Below are 22,156 nucleotides of genomic sequence, written 5' to 3'. Positions count from 1 at the left end.
AAAAAAAAAAAAATGAAGCCTAATTATATGCAAACTGCATTTACTGTTATATTATATTTTTGTATTCTCTAAACTTGGCACTTTGATCTGATATTCTGACCACAACAAGAGCAGTCATTATTATCATTTTTTGTTCAAACAGGAACTTCTTTTGCTAAGCATGGAAGTTTTATTTATTTTGCAAATGTTTTTGGTGCAGATAGTAAAAAAGGGAAGTTACTCTGTAATTAATGCTAGGGGACTTAATTTGCTTTAAACTGATCTTTCTCATCTTAAACATTACATTTTGAAGTTATACTCGATACATAAAAAGTTTGGATTTTTTTTTTTTTAAGTGTATCACAAGTGAGTCTTGAAGGCCTTGCCTCTCTTGTTTTTTTTAAAAAATTCCGGAAAGCCTTAAAAAAAAGATTTGTGTGTTCTTTTGGCCTTTATCTAGACTTCTAGACTTGGTTATTCAGCATCATAATTATGCAGTATTCTTTATTTGCGCCCATGGCGTGTGATGCATGTTGGTGTTTCTTATTTTGTATGCCTCTTTTATATAATTTTGTGCTTTATGTATAATTATGTTTTATTGGATTAGTTTTGGTGGGTTTAAAAAAAAATTTTTTTAGTCCTCCAGTTGCAGGGCTGTGAGCAGCTGCGATAAACGAATGAATTAGCACTGACCAGTGACGTGTGTCGTGTGCAGACGTACTCCAAGGATGCTGTGGACCACGTGAGAGACGCCCTCAACCAGGCTGAGAAAACCCGATTGCTGCCCTCTGACATATTTCAGGTACACATGTCTGTCCTCTGTAATCACTGAGCGGTAATGCAAGGGAGCGGTAATGTGTGAGTCTGTGATTGAGCTGTCATGGGGTGCTCTCGTTTTCTAATACTCATAGAATCTAGTAGGGGGCTTAGTAGGTGGTACGTTAAAACAGAACAGGCACCACTGAACACCACCAAAGTGACTCAGCAGCAGTGCAGGGTCTCCTGTGGTGTGTGGCCTCCAGGCGACCCAACATTGATGGTTCCCTGTGGACTGCCGACGCTGAAACTGCGACGGACGAACCCAGGTGTGGCCGTGTAATGCCACTGAAACGGCGCAGATGATGGGGCAGCAACAAAAAAACAACAACTCAGAATTGTCTGAGGAAGCTTGCTGTCAGGCCTTGGATGATATAATGCACTGTGTGTCCTGGAGCCAGTTGCATTGCTTGGACGGAAGAGAGCCTAGTATGGTCGTAACCCGCTACTAACTGTGTGCAGTATGGAACTGACCAGTGGCGTAGTTAGGTCAGCGTAGGCATTTAGTCACGTGTAGCTGTCAAAAAGTTAGAACCAAGCAATGCAACTGGCACCTGATCCTGACAGCTGGTTTCTGTTTGTGACATGTAAGGGAAGCCGGTGTGTTAGGCAGTTTAGGTATATGTTTTGATTTGTGGCCTTTTTCTTCTCTTCTAAACTTGGTGATATCTCCTGTGTCCCTTTATTTAATTGGTGGTTAAAATGAAAACAAAAAGAGTAATAATTGAGTGAAAAACAGAAATCGGTGGAAAACTTTTATATTGTTTGTGAAGGTTGTGTTAATGTTGTGAAATCTGTAGTGTATCTCTGACGGTGTGAACATGAGAATGTAATTCACTTTCTTTTCTTTTCTTTTTTTTTTTTTGCCTTACCTCATGTTGTGTTTTCAGATAATAATTATTTTGTAAGTGAATCAATGGATGTTATATTGAGGAGATGGGACAACTTGATTGTTACATTTTCTCTGTGTCTTACAGCCGTACATTGAGGAGATCTGCAATTCTTTACGAGGCCATATATTTGACAAATTTGTACAAAGGTAAGGTTTCTTTACAAAGCCTTTTGTGTTTGACAAATTGGCACAAAAGTAAGATTTCTTTACGAGGTCGTATATTTCACATTTAGTATTACAGTAGAATTTGCTTTATGAGGCTACATTTAAAAAAAAAAGTTTTACAAAGGTGAGATTTCTAAGGCCATACATGTGACACTAAAGTGCAAAGTAAGGATTTCTTTATAATCATATATAATTATATGAAAAACAAATGAACAAAGACAAAATATTTGGTCATGGATTTGACAAATTTGCACGAAGTGAAAAATTTGTTCACTGTCCATGTTTATATACATGTTTTTTTTCAGTGGGACCATAAATTTCTTTGTAAAATTTACCAGAAATAATCAAACATATTATTATCAATTTTTGTTTGTTTGTTTTTTTACTTTTCTTCTTTTTTTTTTTTTTACTTTTTTTTTTTAGTGTTTATCACTTGAGTTTATGCATTGTCACCAAAACAGGATTTTTTTTTTTTTTTTTTTTTTTTTTACAGTTTGAAACACACTGTGCAGTTTGTTCTCTTAAAGACCATATCATTAAACCATGTCATTTTGTTAACCCATTGATTTATATCATTAGTGTGAACCTGAGATGGGATTATAGTGGTGCTATTGTGAAGCACACAATTGTCACTGACACTGCTTTCCCTGCCATTATTGGCAAACAGTAGCGTCATATAAGTGAGCAACATGTTCATTGGGTAAACTTGTACAAAGGTAAGATAATGAAAAGAAAAGTGTTGGACAACTTGGTGGGATATATTGACCGTTTTTAGACAGAGTTGCACAAGGTTTGATTTTAGTTGTTTTTTTTTATTGTTGTTTTTTTTAGTATTGTGAAAACATTTTTTCATTATTGTTTTTTGTTTCAGTGAAAAGTATACCCGGTTTTGCCAGTGGAAGAACTTAGAATTAAATATTAATGTAAGTACCTGAATGTTTATAACTTGCTCGTTACACATAAGTTGTTGCAAACACATATGTAGATGTATGCCTGTGCGCACACACACACACACACACACACACACACACACACAGAAACACCTATGCACATGCACACACGCACATGCACATATATATTGTTTTAAGAACAATTTCACATGATCTGGTTAGCAAATCCTTATCAAGAAGAAATGGCTCTTCCACCTAATATGTGCTCATTTGAATAGTATAATTTTATAATCCATATGAATCAGATCAACCGTTCTGAACCTGTTATGTTCATTAAGGTAAACTCCTGTGAAGGAAAAAAAAATGTATAGATAAGGATGTCCATGGTGTCTTAAAGGCAATATGGCAACTCTTTGTGTGGGATGTCAGCTGAGATCTTATTGGCATTGAATGGGTAGGTTAAATACTTGTCTTTTATTTGTGTTCTATCTTGTTTTGAATTACCACCATGTGTGATCAGCAGAGAAATTGAATTAGCTTCAAATTGTAGCTGGGATTTTGAAAAATACACAAATGCAATAAATCTGTTCAGTTTAGCATTACTTCCCCCTCTCTCTCTCCTCTCCTGTCTCTCTGTCTCTCTCTGCTCCAGCTTATTCCCCCAAAATGTTATATACATCCATGCTTATTTTGACTAGGATTATCGATGGCATCCAACAATGAAAACATGCATAATTTTGCAGTGTATCTTTATAAAGCACTGCAATTAAGAGAGACACTTCTTTCTTTGATTCATTGATAGTTTGTTGTGAAAGACATTGCATTATTTATGTTACCAATAGCAATGACACATGTTAAACTCTGTTATTAACCCCTGTTCATATGGGGCTATGGCCTTAATTGAATAAACCATCTTTATCTTGCTCGCTCTCTCTCTCTCTCTCCCCTCTCTCTCTGGTCCCCCTCTATCTCTTTTCTTTCCTGCATTTTTCATGTTATTGTTTTGAAGTTTTACATTGAAGATTGTGGCAATCATGTTTTTGGTGTTTGTTTCAGTTAACAATGAACGACTTCAGTGTACACCGGATTATTGGGCGCGGTGGCTTTGGTGAGGTGTACGGCTGTCGGAAAGCAGACACTGGAAAAATGTGAGTGGTTTACAAAGAGTCGATACATTTTCTGACAGGACAAAATCTGCTGATTTGCTTGCAGCCCCTGGACCAAGCAGTTTTGACTGTGACAGTGATGGCGCCTGGTGGGTAAAGGGTGGAGATTTTTACGATCTCCCAAGTCAACATATGTGCAGACCTGCTAGTGCCTGAACCCCCTTCGTGTGTATATGCAAGCAGAAGATCAAATACGCACGTTAAAGATCCTGTAATCCATGTCAGCGTTCGGTGGGTTATGGAAACAAGAACATACCCAGCATGCACACCCCCGAAAACGGAGTATGGCCGCCTACATGGCGGGGTAAAAACGGTCATACACGTAAAGGCCACTCGTGTGCATACGAGTGAACGCAGAAGAAGAAGAAGACTGCAGCAGGCAGTCACCACTAAAGATAGAGCATTGTAAAGAGCTGGCCTTGCCATGAATTCAAATTTCCAAACACTACGTTCACAGGAAGTTCAGAGAGTGGTTTTCTCCTGGCACTTTTGCATGACAAATTCCGACCTTGGTCCGTTCGTTGTCCACAGCAAAAGCTGAAACCAATAGAAGTAGTCATGACTGTTGGTATGTTGGTTGCAGTCCTGCAGGCAGAATTTTGTGGTACCAGCAATTTGTCGGTCACGGTCAGAAATGTGTCAAGAACATACAAGTACAACTTCAGGATGTTGTGTTTGGAATGATGTTCAAATGTTCACACCAACATTGCAGATTTTTTTTTTTTTTTTTTTAGTCTTAAACTTTGTTAACCTTGTTGATATCAGGGTGTGATATTGCTGAACAGGTATGCAATGACAGACGCTATGATATTGTCAAACAAGCATGCGATGAAAGAAGTTGATATTGTCGAACAGGTATGCAGTAAAAGACGTTGTGATATTGTCAAACAGGTATGCGATGAAAGAAGCTGTGATACTGTCGAACAGGTATGTGATAAAAGAAGCTGTAATATTGTTGAACAGGTATGCGGTGAAAGAAGTTGTGAAATTGTTGAACAGGTATGCGATGAAAGGCGTTTTGATACTGTTGTACAGGTATGCAATGAAATGCCTGGACAAGAAGCGGATCAAGATGAAGGGGGGAGAGACCCTGGCCCTCAACGAGCGCATCATGCTGTCTCTTGTCAGCACAGGGGTAAGAGGGATGGCACACACACGCATGCATGTACGCATGCACGTGTAAACACATTAACACACACACACACACACACACACACGAACTATCTTTCTCCGTCTCTAGCACACACACACACACACACACATGCGCATGCACATGCACACACGCACATGCACACAACAGTTTCTCAAAATTTATCCTAGGAGGTTTTTTGTTTGTGCAGTTGTATATAGCTCGGGAGTCGGGTCATTCACATTAGGCGATAAACTGAGGTCCCAGGTGCAGTATGCATTTGGTGCACTGAAAAAGAACCCACGGCAACAAAAGAGTTTTCCCTGTGGCAAAATTCTTTTTGTAGAAATCAGCTCTGAAAGGCACACAAATATATATATATATATATATGCATGCAAGACCTGACTAGCGTGTTGGGTTATGCTCCTGGTCAAGTATCTGCCTTATAGCTTTGGTGTAGTATACATGGATTTGTCCAAATGCAGTGACTCCTCCTTGAGAAGCTGAAGATAAAAAAGAATGAAAAACCAGTATTTTGTTCCAACATTAGGCCAACGTCAAAATTGTTCCGACGAGTTCATTTTCGACTACATAGCATAGTCACATGCTTTCCCTGCTGCAATGTTACCCAGACGCTCTTAGACACTGTCGGTCACGAGGCCAGGGCATTCACTGCTAACCTTGGTCTCACACGATGATGCTCGGCTAATCGCGTGCGTGTTTACATTGAAACATCATTTAATGGACCAATCAGCTTAATCATAACAGTTACGCCGTGTTGCAGGTAGGCCCAAGTGTTTGTATGCCTTTAAGATAAAATGTACGCTTGCTGATGTGGCTCAGAGTCAGTGTTCCTACCAAATTCAAAACATTCCTGCCAGATTTCTTGATTATTCCTACAAGCACTTGACAGTGGTTGGCATATCTGATTATGCTTTCCTACCACATTCAAAATGTTCCTGCCAGATTTCCAGATTGTTCCTTCAAACACTGGACAGGGGTTGGCATCTCTGGCTATGCTGCTGGACAGGCATCTGCCATATAGATGTGGTGGTGTAGCGTATATGGATTTTTCCAAACGCACTGACTCCTCCTTGACTAGCTCATTGGGTTATGCTGCTGGTCAGGCCTTACAGATGTGGTGTAGCGCTACAGGGATCTGTCCGAACACAGTGACTCTGCCTTGAGGAGCATGAATACGAAAACGAATGAAAAAAACAGCCTGAATCATAACGTTGTGATTGCCCACAGGAGAGCAGCCCCTTCATTTTGTTCATGACCTATGTGTTTCAAACACCGGAGAAGCTCTCCTTCTTGACCAGTGCATTAGGTTATGCTGCTGGTCAGTTATCTGCCTTAGAGGTTTGGTAGTGTAGAGTAGATGGATTTGTCAGAACATAGTGACTCCACATTGAGGAGCTGAAGAAGAATGAAAACCCAGTTTGAATCTTCTTCTTCGTTCATGGGCTGCAACTCCCACATTCACCTGCATGCACATGAGTGGGCTTTTACATGTATGACCATTTTTACCCTGCCATATAGGCAGCCATATTTTGTTTTTGGGGGTGTGCATTCTGGGTTCTTGTTTCCATAACCCACCGAACACTGACATGGATTACAGGTTCTTAAAGTGCGCATTTGATCTGCTTGTGTATACACATGAAGAGGGTTCATGCACAAGCAGGTGTGTACATATATTGACCTGGGAGATCGGAAAAATCTCCATCCTTTACGCACCAGCCGCTGTTACCAAGATTCGAACCTGGGACCCTCAGATTGAAAGTCCAGCGCTTTAACTACTCGGCTATTGCGCATGTTACTGGCATCTGTGTATCTGAATCAACATTGTGACTGTCACACAGGAGGGCAGCCCCTTCATTGTGTGCATGACGTACGCGTTTCAAACGCCGGAGAAGCTGTCCTTCATCCTGGACCTGATGAATGGCGGTGACCTCCACTACCACCTCTCCCAGCACGGGGTCTTCACCGAGAAGGAGGTTCGGTTCTATGCTGCCGAGGTCATGCTGGGCCTGGAGCACATGCATAGCCGTTTTGTGGTTTACAGAGACCTCAAGGTTAGTTGTTGTTTTGTTGTTGTTTTTAATTATTTTTATTTTTTATTTTATTTTTATTTGTTTGTTTTTTTTGCTGCATCATCATCTCCTCAAGGTCAGAGTTATTATCATTTAAAAAATCTATTTATATGATTTTTATTTGTTTTTTTTTTTGCTGCCCCATCATCTGCACGGTTTCTTCAGTGTTATTTATTCCCACGCTGCCCATTCCGAGTCCCCCACACCCCCTCCCCCATACACACACAGCCACACCTGGGTTCATCTGTCACAGTCCCAATGTCGGCAGTCAACAGGGAATCATCGATGTTAGGTTTCCAGGAGGCCACACACAAGAGGAGAGATAAACATGATGATTGGTTAGTTTATATAAATTTGCGTCTTTCCTTGACCCCTGACGGAGTCTGCACTAGTTGGGTCACGGTATGTTATTTGAACGTAGTTTTAGATAGAAAATTTCCTATTTAGATTCTAAAACGAAACATAGGCATCCTAATTCCGTACATACTAAAACAAAAAAATCACACATCTCAACACTCATCATGCATACCATACATGTGTGTGTGTGTGTGTGTGTGTGTGTGTCCAGTGCAAAACATGACTGTGTATGTGCAAGAGATGACAGTACAAAGATATGACTATGTGTATTCAGAGTCTTCAGTTTAACGTTTGTCCGCTCGTGAATATTAGACCCCACCCCCAACCCCAACCCCACAAAAGAAAAGAAAAAGAAGTGGAGAGGGAGGAGGGTACGTGTGTGTGTGTGTGTGTGTGTGTGTGTGTGTGTGCATGCCTCTGTGTGTATGTGTGTGCATGCATGTCTGTGTATATATTTGTGTGTGTGTGTGTGTGTGTGTGAGTGCCTGTGTGTGTGTGTGTGTGTGTGCCTGAATGTGAGTGTGTAAATGTTTATGCCCAATGCAAGAGATTGCAATCTTTATCCAGCTTTTGGCTGGTAAAGCACAGAAAGCGTTGTTGTTGTTGTGGTGGTGGTGTATTGATGGTAGTAATGGTTTGCACAGGAAGCGTTGTTGTAATTGTGGTGGTAGTGGTGTATTGATGGTAGTAATGGTTTGCACAGGAAGCGCTGGTATGGTGTATTGATGGTAGTAATGGTTTGCACAGGAAGCGCTGGTATGGTGTATTGATGGTAGTAATGGTTTGCACAGGAAGCGTTGTTGTAATGGTGGTGGTAGTGGTGTATTGATGGTAGTAATGGTTTGCACAGGAAGCGTTGTTGTAATGGTGGTGGTAGTGGTGTATTGATGGTAGTAATGGTTTGCACAGGAAGCGCTGGTATGGTGTATTGATGGTAGTAATGGTTTGCACAGGAAGCGCTGGTATGGTGTATTGATGGTAGTAATGGTTTGCACAGGAAGCGCTGGTATGGTGTATTGATGGTAGTAATGGTTTGCACAGGAAGCGTTGTAATTGTGGTGGTAGTGGTGTATTGATGGTAGTAATGGTTTGCACAGGAAGCGCTGGTATGGTGTATTGATGGTAGTAATGGTTTGCACAGGAAGCGTTGTAATTGTGGTGGTAGTGGTGTATTGATGGTAGAAATGGTTTGCACAGGAAGCGTTGTAATTGTGGTGGTAGTGGTGTATTGATGGTAGTAATGGTTTGCACAGGAAGCGCTGGTAGTGGCGTATTGATGGTAGTAATGGTTTGCACAGGAAGCGCTGGTAGTGGTGTATTGATGGCAGTAATGGTTTGCACAGGAAGCGCTGGTAGTGGTGTATTGATGGCAGTAATGGTTTGCACAGGAAGCGCTGGTAGTGGTGTATTGATGGCAGTAATGGTTTGCACAGGAAGCGTTGTTGTAATGGTGGTGGTAGTGGTGTATTGATGGTAGTAATGGTTTGCACAGGAAGCGTTGTTGTAATGGTGGTGGTAGTGGTGTATTGATGGTAGTAATGGTTTGCACAGGAAGCGCTGGTAGTGGTGTATTGATGGCAGTAATGGTTTGCACAGGAAGCGTTGTTGTAATGGTGGTGGTAGTGGTGTATTGATGGTAGTAATGGTTTGCACAGGAAGCGCTGGTATGGTGTATTGATGGCAGTAATGGTTTGCACAGGAAGCGTTGTTGTAATGGTGGTGGTAGTGGTGTATTGATGGTAGTAATGGTTTGCACAGGAAGCGCTGGTATGGTGTATTGAGGAAGCGTTGTTGTAATGGTGGTGGTAGTGGTGTATTGCACAGGAAGCGTTGTAATTGTGGTGGTAGTGGTGTATTGATGGTAGTAATGGTTTGCACAGGAAGCGTTGTTGTAATTCTGGTGGTAGTGGTGTATTGATGGTAGTAATGGTTTGCACAGGAAGCGCTGGTAGTGGTGTATTGATGGCAGTAATGGTTTGCACAGGAAGCGCTGGTAGTGGTGTATTGATGGCAGTAATGGTTTGCACAGGAAGCGCTGGTAGTGGTGTATTGATGGCAGTAATGGTTTGCACAGGAAGCGTTGTTGTAATGGTGGTGGTAGTGGTGTATTGATGGTAGTAATGGTTTGCACAGGAAGCGTTGTTGTAATTGTGGTGGTAGTGGTGGTAGTTGTGATGATTTGCACTGTCCTCGCCCCTCATGGCCACAGCTTTGTGTTCCAGCCTGCCAACATTCTGCTGGATGAGAACGGTCACGTCAGGATATCCGACCTGGGGCTGGCCTGCGACTTCTCCAAGAAGAGGCCCCATGCCAGTGTGTAAGTGATACGTGTGAGTGTATGTGTGTGTGTGTGTTGGTGTGTGTGTGTGGAAATAGCAACAGGGAGACACAAAGGCATACCACGAAAGTTACGATTTTGTAAGGTTTGTAACATGTCTGTGATTGGTGATGAGTTTCATTTTATAATGGAATGTCCCAATTATGATCAGTTACGAAATAGATATGTCCCTAAAAAATATTTCTCTCCAAAATCGGTTTTTAATTTTTGTAATATGCTCAAAGGAGGCAAAAAAGTCATTTTAGTTGTAAGTAAGATGATTAGATTTGCAAATGTTGCCTAGTTATACTTTTGGAGTTAAAAGACATTTGTGTTTTCTCAACTTTTATGTGATGTTGTGTATTTGGAAATGTTTGTTCTGGGCACGAAAAGGTTATTTTGCAGTAATCCTCCATACTCCAATAGGAGTGAAAGGATAATTAAAACTTGAAACTTGTGTTGGTGTTTGCTGTGAGTGTGAAACAGTGTGTGTTTGTGCTGTGTGTGTGTGCTCATTCATTTTATGGGTGAGTGTGTGTGTGTGTGTGTGCATGTGGTGCGCATGCTTGCATCCATTTATATGCTTGTGTCTTTTTCTCCGTGTGTACTCCCATGTGTACGTGTGTGTCTGTTTTCTGCGTGCACACACTCATGTATATGTGTGTGTGTGTTTCTTTGTGTGCGCTCCCATGTGTCTTGTTTCTGTGTGTATGCACCCACGTGTACATACGTGTATCGTTTTGCCTGTGCGCGTACAACCAGGCATACATTTTCGTCTGTTTCTGTACATTTTTAGTCCACGTTGAGTTGACAGTATTGATATTTTGAACTGATCATTTTCAGAGGCACCCATGGATACATGGCGCCCGAGGTTCTGCTGAAGGGGCAGTCCTACGATTCCAGCGCTGACTGGTTCTCCTTCGGCTGCATGCTCTACAAGCTGCTCAAGGGGTACGGGACAGTGATGGTCACAGTACTAATGGCAGTGTAACATCTATCGCTAAGAGAAGGACGAAGGATGATTTAATGGGGTTTTTTTTGGGGGGGGATTGGTAGTTTGTATTTTAGAAAAACCAAAATTGTCTACACTATCGTCTATAATCTATGCTGTTATACATGTATGCTCCTCTGCATGTGCATCTGACAGTGATATGATATATTGATTGATATGCATAAATGAATGCTTTCCAGCTTCATAATGCCACTTTTGAATATAGAAGTAGGGTATTGTTCCTAAGAATGTTGCAGTCATTTTACATTCACTTTGCTGTGTGTGATCAGCTTAATTATCTCCCTTTACGTACTCAAGAACGCTTGTTCATGCTCAGTTCAGTCTGCTCACAAGAGTTACTTTTAATTAACCGTGGCGGACAATGGATTTCAAAGGATGGGGGGAGATGTAACCAAGCGCTCTGCTTGCTTCAGATACTGCTTCACGCACAAGCTTTATAGCAGACGGTTTTTTCGCAACTGACTTGCTGGTCTACACTGACTTGCGCAGAACGTGTGACGCCATTCCCGGTTTAAATGCAAAGCCCATTCTAAACCTATTCCCTAAACGCCTATTAAATCAAGTCTCTGTATTGTTCTGTATTGTTCACTGCAATATTATATTTGTTGTGCTTACACACACACTTTAATCAGCTAGAAGCTTACTTGATTTATGTTAAATGTCTAAAACAATGTCTAAAAATTTCAACTGATGCTAAGCTTACGTCATTTTGGCGCCACAAACCACTCCAACTGAGTGTCGCGGTACGCAACTGGGCGAGCTCTAATCTGTTTCTGACACAGCGTATTTAATTAATATCTCTTTTGTCGAATCAGTAAACTACAAGTATTATATACTGGCAGAATCGTCGCAATTCCATCTTTAAATCTATTTCATTTATGTTTGCCTACGTTAAACTGATTTAAAGCAACAGTTTGGAATTTTGAGCGACGAGCTTGCTAAAACTGACCATTTTCAGGTGACTTAAATTAAGATTATAAATTCATCATAAATAATCAACATTTCATTTTATACTCATTAGAAAGTAGGCGTTGAGCTCTTTGTTTTGTGACCTATCCGATGTAAATCGGTTCAGGAATCATTTTGAAATCTATCACTGAACACCTTGTCACAAACACACTTCTTATCAGATTTAGCCTGATTGGGGACCTTTTGTTTCATGGGCCATGCTAGCGTCAGTGCAGTTCGCTTAACTTGCATAAGTAGACGGAGTGAGTGATCTCTGGTCACTTTCACCTGAGCCCGTTTGCGGCGATAGCCAGCTAGCTGCAGACATATAACAAAAAATCCTCCTTCCGCACCTGCCTTCATGTACTGTCATTTCCCCCTCCCCCTCCCCCTCCTCCTCCTTGCCATTACTTCTCCCACACACCCTGTCCCTCTGTTCCCTACTCCCCCACTTGCGCAGAATCCATGGTGGATACAATATTGCCGACTTGTAGTGCTGGTGAGATCTGTGCTGTGACTTCCGCGGTATGTGTGTGGAGTTTTCACTTGGCCAATGGATGAATTTGTGTGTGGGTGTATGTTTGTGGCGATTGTGCAGGGCATGACTTTAATGGATTGTGCAGATGATATTGTCATGCATATGGTCATGTTGTAGCATGCGTTTGTTTTTGTTGGTTTTTTTTTGTTTTGTTTTTTGCGCATGCATACATCATGAGCAGGTGCGTGTGACATGTTCCCACTTATGCACACGCTATGTAAAGACAAACAGGACACAAACACAGGCTTTTCCTTTTTTTTATTTTTATTTATATTTTTTCAGTGCTGCACGAACTTCGCCTCAAGGTCCCACTCACTTGACCAAAACTTGCGTGTATGTCTGGATGTGTGTTTTTCTGTTGATGTACTTTGTTTTTATTTTAACTTGTCTCATCGTGGATGATATAAATGATTGTCACTCAGTGATGGGTACTCGTAAAGCAATGTATTTTTCTTTATCTGAAAGCCTTTGCACAGTTGTACTGTCTAACCATGCAAACAATAGAATGAGTGGATGCCCTCTAGACTCCATTAGAAAATATAGTATAAGCCATTAATTGCTTGATATATTAGCCACAATGATAATGTAATAAAATGGAAAATATTAGCATTGTTTCCATGAACTGTCATGGACTGGGTAACGTTAAAAAGAGGAGAGATGTTTTTCACTTTCTTAGACAAAAGAAACACTCCATTTATCTCCTTCAAGATACACATATTGACCCAGAATCATATGTTAGATCTGAATGGGGTTACACTTGTCACTTTGCATCTCATAATTCACAATCCAGAGATGTTGCTGTTATGTTCAATAACAACTTTGAATTTAAAATCGAAAAGGTGTACAAGGATCCTAATGGAAACTACATAATTATTTCCTTCACAGCAATAGAAAAGGATTTCTTGATTGTAAACAGTTATGGCCCAAACAAAGAATCCCCAGAATTGTATGATGAACTCGAAAAAAAAATATTACAGAGATTGGATACTCAAACTTGATTATTGGAGGTGACTGGAATCTAGTTCTTGACCCACATAAAGATTATTTTAATTATAAATACATAAATAATCCCAAAGCTAGAGACAAAGTAGAAAATATTATGATAAACTTAGATATGTATGATGTTTGGCGAGACTTAAACCCTGATAGCACACGTTTTACAATGGGGTAGACCGTCCCCTTTTCAACAGAGCCGTTTAGACTTCTTCCTTATATCTGAATGTTTGATACAGTATGTACATGAAGCAGACATCCAATATGGCTATAGGACAGACCATTCAATGATAGTTCTTAAACTTTCATTTGGTGAAAAAAATTAAAAGAAAATCTTTTTGGAAATTCAACAATTCTTTATTGAAAGATATAGATTATGTAAATGAAATCAAAGAAGAAATCAATCATGTTATTAGAGAATATGCAGTTCAGTTCCAGTATACAATTAAAAAGAATTAAGAAACATTCCAATGTCAGAAATACAGTTTGTAATATCAGACCAGTTATTGTTGTTAGGTGTTCTGTTAAAGAAGATTAGATCAAAAATAATCTCATACGCCACAATGAAAAAACGTAAAACAGAGGAGGAAGAACAAGTTAGAAACAGAAATACAGAACTTAGAAAACAGGAATGTTAGAACATGTCAAGAAAACGATAGATTAGAAGAGAATAAGTCAAAACTTGTAGATATTAGAAAAAAAGATGGTGGAAGGAGTACTCATGCGTTCAAGGGCTAGATGGATAGCAAAAGGAGAAAAAGTATCAAAGTACTTTTGTAATCTTGAAAAAAGACACTTTGTAAATAAGAGTATGAAGAAGTTACTTACAGTCAAAGGAGAAGAACTTCATGAACATAACATTAAAGGAGGTTAATGATTTCTATAAACATTTACATAAAAAGAGACTTATTCAAACATGTGAAATAACAGATATTGTTAAGGAAATGCCTAAACTTAGTAATATAGAAATTGAAAACCTTGAGGGTGAAATTACCAATGAAGAAGATACCCAGACACTTAAACGCATGTAGAACAATAAGAGTCCAGGTACTGATGGCTTTTCTGAGGAATTTTTAAAATTCTTTTGGAAGGATCTTGGATATTGTCGGGTCACTATATGAAGGTTTGAATAAAGGTGAACTGTCACAAACACAGAAAGAAGGCATAATAATTTATATACCAAAGGGTGACAAACCACGAGAATTTATTAAGAACTGGAGACCGATATCTTTATTTAATGTTGCTTATAAAATTGGATCTTCTTGCTTAGCAAATAGAGTAAAGTGTTTGCTCTTCTCTTTAATTAGTGATGACCAAACAGGATTTACGTCTTAACAGATTTATTAGTGACAACATTAGATTAATATATGATATGATTCATTATTTAAATTCAAAACAGTTGCCTGGTTTATTGATTTGTGTAGATTTTGAAAAAGCATTTGACACTGTTGACTTCACCTTTATGATGAAAGTGATAAAAGCATTTGGATTGGGTCCAGTCTTCTGTAGATGGATAAGTACTTTTTATCAAAATATTAAATAAGCAGTAGTAGCAAACGGAACGGCGGCGTCTTGGTTTCCATTAGAGAGAGGATGTCGTCAAGGTGATCCTATTTCACTCTACTTATTTCTTTTATGTGTTGAAGTCCTTGGCTTTATGATAAGAGAAAATAAACTGATTAAAGGTATTAATATTAACAATACAGATCATAAAATTGCACAGTTTGCAGATGACACCCAATTGATGACCAAAGGAGATAGAATATCGTTTGAGGAGATTATTAGGACAATCAACTCGTTTAGTAGTTTTTCAGGATTATTTATGAATGCAGGTAAAAACTCAAGCAATATGGCTGGGTAGCAGAAAACAATGTCAAATTAGATATCTACCTCATTTAAAATGGTGTGGAACCCACCAAAATTTAAAATCTTAGGAGTGTGGTTCACTGTTGATTTAGAAGAATGTGAGGAATTAAACTATAAAGACAAAATATCTGAAATTAGAATGTTATTTAGAATATGGACAAAAAGATCGATTACCCCTTTAGGAAGGATAGCTGTTCTCAAGTCATTGATTTTATCAAAAATAACCCAGTTATGGATGTTTCTACCAAATCCACCTGATGAATATATTGATGAGCTGCAGAAGGCATGTTTTAAGTTCATTTGGAACAAAAAACAGGATCAAATAAGTAGAAAAACAGTAATTAAAAGTACAAGAATATGAGGATTAGGAATGTTTGACATCAAGCAATTTATTAAAGGTCTTAAACTGAGCTAGATACATAAATTAAAGTTTTCAAACCATAAATGGACATTAATAATAAAAGCAATCAATCCCATTATTGAAGATACTGATAGATAAGGACCCTGTCTACCAACACCTGATGATAAGAATAAGTTCTGGATTCATGTTTTCCAAGCCTACAAAGAATTTTGTCAGAAGGTCCCACTATCAAACAGCAAAGAAGTTTTAGCAGAACCAATCTTTCTGAACCAAAATATAAAAATTGGAAGTAAGATTTTATCATACAGAAACTGGATGGAAAAGGGGTTCTGGAATATTTCTCATCTAGTGCATGGGGACAGTAGTTTCCTTTCCTATGAAGACTTTAGTCAAAAGCATGGAAACAAAACAAATTTTCTTACTTTAAATGGTTGCATAAGGTCAGTTAGAAATTATATAAAAAATGAACATTGAAATTGATAATGACTCTTCTACTTGATGAATAGATCTTTCAAATGATTTAACATCCCCAGTATTCATCAGTTGTGCATCATCAGCAAATTGAGATATTTTATATTATTTATCATCAATGTTTATACCTTTTATTTCTTTATCTTCCCTGATCATAATTGCTAATATTTCTACACATAATATAAACAAATACGGAGAAAGTGGATCACCTTGTCTACAGCCCCTTTCTATAAGGAACCATTCTGAAGTTTGACCATTGACTATTACAGTCGATTTTACATATACTATCACCAAAACCATATGCTCTCAAAGTTTTAAACAAGAAATTCCAGTCCAGCGAGTCGGAGGCTTTTTCAAAGTCTAAGCATAGTAAAATTCCAGGTAGATGTCGTGATTCTAAATAAGTGATTAAGTCATAAATTAGTTTTATATTATCTCCAAGATACCTGTTTGCAACAAAACCGGTTTGATCTTCACCCACAAATTTTGAAAGAACTTGTTTTATTCTGTTAGCAATGCATGCTGACCCTATCTTATACTGATACAGCATGTTCAATATTGAGATAGGTCTCTAGATTTTTATATTTTCTTTTGGTTTGTCTGGTTTAGGGATACAAGTTATAATCCTCTCTTTCTGAGTGGCAGAAAGTTCACCATCTCTCATTGACTGATTTAAAGCACGAACTACAAAAGGGCCTAATTTCTTCAAAAAAATTTTGTAAAATTCAGCTCCAAACCCATCTGTGCCAGGACTCTTTTCATTTTTCATATTCTTTAATGCTAAGCTCGCTTCTTCTGAACTTATTTCTCCTTCTGATAAAACATGTTCATCGTGTGACAGTTCTGGCAGTTCACCAACTAAATCTTTTATTTCACAAGTATCAAAAGTTTTTTTAGTGTATAAATTTCTGTAAAAGTGATTAACTTCCTGTTTTATATTTTCTGGTTCGTCTGTTAATGTTCCATTATGGTCTAACAATCTGGTCATGCTCTTATTCACATAATGTCTTTTTTCTAAGTTACAGAAACAATTTGTGACTTTTTCTCCTTTGGCTATCCATTTTGCTCTAGATCTTAATATAACACCTTGTATTTTCTTTTCCCTAAGAGACACTAACTCTTCATTTTTTTCTCTTTTAACATTTTCATATCTTCATCTGTTTTATTTTCTGTTTTTTTTTTCTAATAAATCTGTTTCTTTTATCAGCTCTTCCCTTTTTTTTCTGTTGCATCCTTTTTCTTCACTGTAGCAAAAGCTATTGTTTTAGATCGTATTTTCATGAGAAGAAAGTCTGTTGATACTTTATCTGAAATTTGAAGATCAGTGTTCATGTAAGAAATTCCACTAATTGTTTCTGTATCATACTGTTCTATTGCATATTCGCAAATAGTTTCGACTATTAATTTGTTAACTTCATCTACCAATTGCTTATCTCTAAGTACAGTTAAATTTCCAAAATGTGTTATGTTTTATGGTATATTATTAATGTCATCTTAAATCATCATGATTACTGCAATCAGTAATTTGTAAACATTGATTGATTGAATGATTGGACAATTTTTTTTTTCTGTATTTGTTGATGATGTTGTTGCTGTTTTTTTTTTATATATATCACTTTTTATTTTGTTTTGTCTTTCTCTCTCCAGTGGATGCTACTGTTCGTTTTATATTGTTCGTTTCATACTGTTCTCTGTATTGTATACATGTCTTTGAAAAATTTTTTTTATTAATTGAAAAGAAAAAAAAAGAATGTCCTGCAGTTGACAGTGACAGATGGTTCTGTTTTAATCAAACATGCTTTTGTATGTTTACGTATGCAGATCAGATATGCATTTTGAAGAGCCTGTAATCCATGTGGGCATCCAGTGATTTATGGAAACAAGAACATGCCTGGCGTGCACCCCACCCCCAACCCCACCCTGCCCTGGAAAACGGAGTATGGCTGCCTGCATGGTGGGGATAATTACGGTCATATACGTGAAAGCCCACTCGTGTATATAAGTGAAGGTGGGAATTGCAGCTCATGAACGAAGAAGAAAATTCAGACATGTTACAACCTTGATACGGCCTCCATGGTCGGCTAGGCTGTAAGGCAGAAGAATGACCTGACTGAGTGTCAGAGTCCAGGCGTTATAAATGTTTATTGTTCATCGTTGTGGTCATCGCCTGACGATACTGAATGTGGTTGTGTCTTTTTTCCTTGTGCAGTCACAGCCCCTTCCGACAACACAAAACCAAGGACAAGCATGAGATTGATCGCATGACCATGACTATGGTGAGTCTGTGTGAGGGAAGGAGGGAAAAGGAGACAGGTGGAGAGAGAGAACACTGAACACTGAAATGTTTAATGTCATTACCAGAAAAGCTCTGGTGACATAGTAGGTACTAACTAATCAGATCAAAATGGTGCAAAATAGGTAAAAATGGAATAGAAAAAACAACAAGAAAAAACATAAACAAACAAAAACATAACAAAAACAAAAAAGAAAAAAAATCAGAATTGAAACAACATAAACTAATAAGAGATTTGCGACACTTTGGCACTTTGTCATTAGCTTAAAGTACATGTGACAGGAGGGTAATGTGCCTTTTTTTCAGTTGTTCGTCTCCAAGGTTTGGACAGTACAAAGAAAACAAAGTACAGATAAATCATATAATTTAACATTCACGAATGTAACATCGACACACATCATATCAATACAAACACATACTAAAGTACATATAAATCCTGAAATAATTATTCATGCCTCAACATCAAAACCCATCATATCAATACGAGCGCATCAGTTTCAGTTTCAGTTTCACTTTCTCAAGGAGGCGTCACTGCGTTCGGACAAATCCATATACGCTACACCACATCTGTTGAGCAGATGCCTGACCAGCAGCATAACCCAACGCGCTTAGTCAGGCCTTGAGTGCATGCTTACATATTTGTGTACCTATGAAAGTGGATATCATTTTACGTAATTTCGCCAGAGGACAACACTCTCGTTGCCATGGGTTCTTTTTCAGTGCGCCAAGTGCGTGCTGCACACGGGACCTCGGTTTATCGTCTCATCCGAAAGACTAGACGCTCAGTTTGATTTTCCAGTCAAACTTAGGAGAAAGGGCGAGAGCGGGATTCGAACCCACACCCTCACGGACTCTCTGTATTGGCAGCTGAGCGTCTTAACCATTCTGCCACCTTCCTCCATCAAATAATTACAACGTCGAGATTGACCATCCAAATGTAGTACTTCCTTTTTTATCCATGCTTTTTTTTCTTCATAGAACCCATGGTGGAGAAAGAGAGAGAGGGAGAGAGAGAATCGTAATGTAAGGCTGAAGATATGACCTGCCTACCAAAATAGCTTCATTCCCATGCCTTGTATTTCCATCCAGGGGGAAGTGGGAGATGGACGACATAATAAAGTATGGAAAATAGATTCTATGATTTACGAACCTGGATGATTGTTGATTTGTTGTTGTTGTGGTGGTGGTGGTGGTGGTGGTTTTTGACATGAGTGACAACAGTTCCTGGGGGATGTGAATGATCGGAGTGAATAACCTTTATTTTTTTTCATTGTGAAAGATTTTCCACCCTTTATAATACTCTGATGACTGCTGTGAATGCGTGATCAGAAAAGGTGAAGTATGCGTGCGGGTGGAAGGTGATTGATAGTTTTTTTTTTCTCCTTTTTTTTTTCCTTTTTAATTTTCTTTTTTTCTTTTTCCTGGAAACAGTTTTAAAAAAAAAATTAGAGATGTGCAGATGAATTGTGGATCATATGTATTCAGTCTATCTATATGTGTGAGCATATTTAGATCGATGTGTGTGTAAATGCTTTCTACAGCTCTGTTTGTGCAGATGAATTATGGATCATATGTATTCTCTGTGCAGAGGAATTGTGGATCATATGTATTCTCTGTGCAGATGAATTATGGATCATATGTATTCTCTGTGCAGATGAATTGTGGATCATATGTATTCTCTGTGCAGATGAATTGTACATCATGAATTTTGGATCATATGTATTCTCTGTTTGTGCAGATGAATTGTGGATAATATGTATTCTCTGTTTGTGCAGATGAATTGTGGATCATATGTATTCTCTGTGCAGAGGAATTGTGGATCATATGTATTCTCTGTGCAGATGAATTATGGATCATATGTATTCTCTGTGCAGATGAATTGTGGATCATATGTATTCAGTCTGTCTATGTGTGTGAGCATATTTACTTTGATGATAGTGTAAATTCCTACTACAGTTCTGTTTGTGCAGATGAATTTTGGATCATATGTATTCTCTGTTTGTGCAGATGAATTGTGGATAATATGTATTCTCTGTTTGTGCAGATGAATTGTGGATCATATGTATTCAGTGTATGTGTGTGAGCATATTTACATTGATGTGTGTGTAAATGCCTACTACCACCCTGTGCAGATGAATTGTGGATCATATGTGTTCCGTATGTCTATGTGTGTGTGCATATTTACATCGATGTGTGTATAAATGCTTACTACCGTCTCTGTTTGTGCAGATGAATTGTGGATAATATGTATTCAGTCAGTCTCTGTGTGTGAGCATATTTACATCGATGTGTGTGTAAATGCCTTCTACCACTCTGTTTGTGCAGATGAATTGTGGATCATATGTATTCAGTCTGTCTATGTGTGTGAGGATATTCACATCCCTGTGTGAATGTGAATGCTTAATACAGCTGTGTGTGTGTGTGTGTGTGTGTGTGTGTGTGTGTGTGAACACAACAGAGCATCGACTTGCCAGACTCCATGTCCGCGGAGATGAAGGGCCTTCTGGAGGGACTGCTGAAGAGGGATGTGGAGGACAGGCTGGGGTGCCGGGGAAGAGGGTGAGTCCGCATCCGTCTTCTTCTTCTTCGTTCGTGGGCTGCAGCTCCCACGTTCACTCGTATGTACATGAGTGGGCTTTTACGTGCATGACCGTTTCACCCAGCCATGTAGGCAGCCATACTCTGGTTTTCAGGGGTGTGCATGCTGAGTATGTTCTTTTTCTCCATAACCCACCAAACCCTGACATGGATAACAGGATCTTTGATGTGCGTATTTGATTTCTGCTTGCGTATAGACACAAAGGGGGTTCAGGCACAAGCAGGTCTGCACATGAATTATGTAGACCTGGGAGATGGGAAAAATCTCCACCTTTTACCCGCCAGGCGCTGTTCCTGATATTCGAACCCGGGACCCTCAGATTGAAAGTCCAGCGCTTTAACTACCTGGCTGTAGTGCCCGTCCAGCATCGGTCAAGGACTGTGGTTTTGCCAGCCACTGAAAATGTTGAAAAATAAAATGAATAAAAAAGGGAGAGGAAAAATATCTACTGTTGACAGGGCTTGACATTAATGGTTACCCAACTGCCCGGGGCAAGTAGATAATCGTGTTGGGCAAGTAATGTCCTTACCGAACTTGCCTGACTGGGCAAGTTATATTTTCCGAAACCAACATGTTGTGTTTTCAAGAATATCTGTCACGTTTCTGATACCGATCTTCAGACTCTCTTCCTCTAGCAGACGATGTTTTAGTTTGACTGTGACAAGTGGTCACCGAAAAAAGAGAGCTATCATGCAGCTCTTAAAGGTGATCTGCCTTTGGTTGCTATTTTTGGAGAACCAGTGGTAATTTTTCTTGTAGCATAATTCATCTACCGCCCATCACACAACTTAAAAAATGGAAGACGCATCGGACTCCAATGTCGCACAACTTTAAACCAAAAAATAAAAGAAAGTTTGTTTCTATGACAGACGTGATTACCAGTACCATTTTGGTGTAATTTGTTCACCATTTTGACCACGCCAGTACACGAAAGTAGATTTCAGTACAACAACAAAGCGGGGAATTTTGACGTTGCTTGTGTGGCGACAGGTTCTTTGGAGGAAAGTAAAAAGTTAACTGCCAGCACCTGCCCATCGGTGTTACTTGACAGCCAGCCAGGCCTGTCTGTTGACACTCCAAGAGGGCAACCTACATGGATGGCTGTTTGAAGTGCTGCCTGTACCCTACACTCCCCCCCCCCCCCCCATCACCCCCCTGTCCATTTTTTTATTTTATTTTTTTTTAATGTTTTTTGTTTTGAGTTATTTTGACCAGCTCATTTGGATTATGAAAACTTGCCATCTTAGGGTTAGAAATTTTGCGTTTCGGTT

The 22,156-nt window shown here is 39.0% G+C and overlaps 1 protein-coding gene across 1 annotated transcript in view; it reads left to right on the top strand.

Annotated features, from left to right (window-relative positions):
• The window catches only part of LOC143288399 (G protein-coupled receptor kinase 3-like), a 53,326-nt gene that overhangs the window by 14,072 nt on the left and 17,098 nt on the right, over window positions 1-22,156 (top strand). The window contains exons 5-14 of the mRNA XM_076596823.1: window positions 695-781; window positions 1,773-1,834; window positions 2,724-2,775; window positions 3,799-3,890; window positions 4,944-5,043; window positions 6,900-7,112; window positions 9,710-9,804; window positions 10,648-10,755; window positions 18,203-18,269; window positions 20,745-20,845. Of these exons, the coding sequence (XP_076452938.1) occupies window positions 695-781; window positions 1,773-1,834; window positions 2,724-2,775; window positions 3,799-3,890; window positions 4,944-5,043; window positions 6,900-7,112; window positions 9,710-9,804; window positions 10,648-10,755; window positions 18,203-18,269; window positions 20,745-20,845 (977 nt within the window). The remainder of the gene's footprint in view (window positions 1-694; window positions 782-1,772; window positions 1,835-2,723; window positions 2,776-3,798; window positions 3,891-4,943; window positions 5,044-6,899; window positions 7,113-9,709; window positions 9,805-10,647; window positions 10,756-18,202; window positions 18,270-20,744; window positions 20,846-22,156) is intronic.

The sequence above is a fragment of the Babylonia areolata genome, chromosome 12 (assembly GCF_041734735.1).
Source record: "Babylonia areolata isolate BAREFJ2019XMU chromosome 12, ASM4173473v1, whole genome shotgun sequence".
In the NCBI taxonomy this organism is placed as follows: domain Eukaryota; kingdom Metazoa; phylum Mollusca; class Gastropoda; order Neogastropoda; family Buccinidae; genus Babylonia; species Babylonia areolata.
The sequence above is the reverse complement of the archived record's forward strand: the minus strand, read 5'-3'. Positions and strand labels throughout refer to the sequence as shown.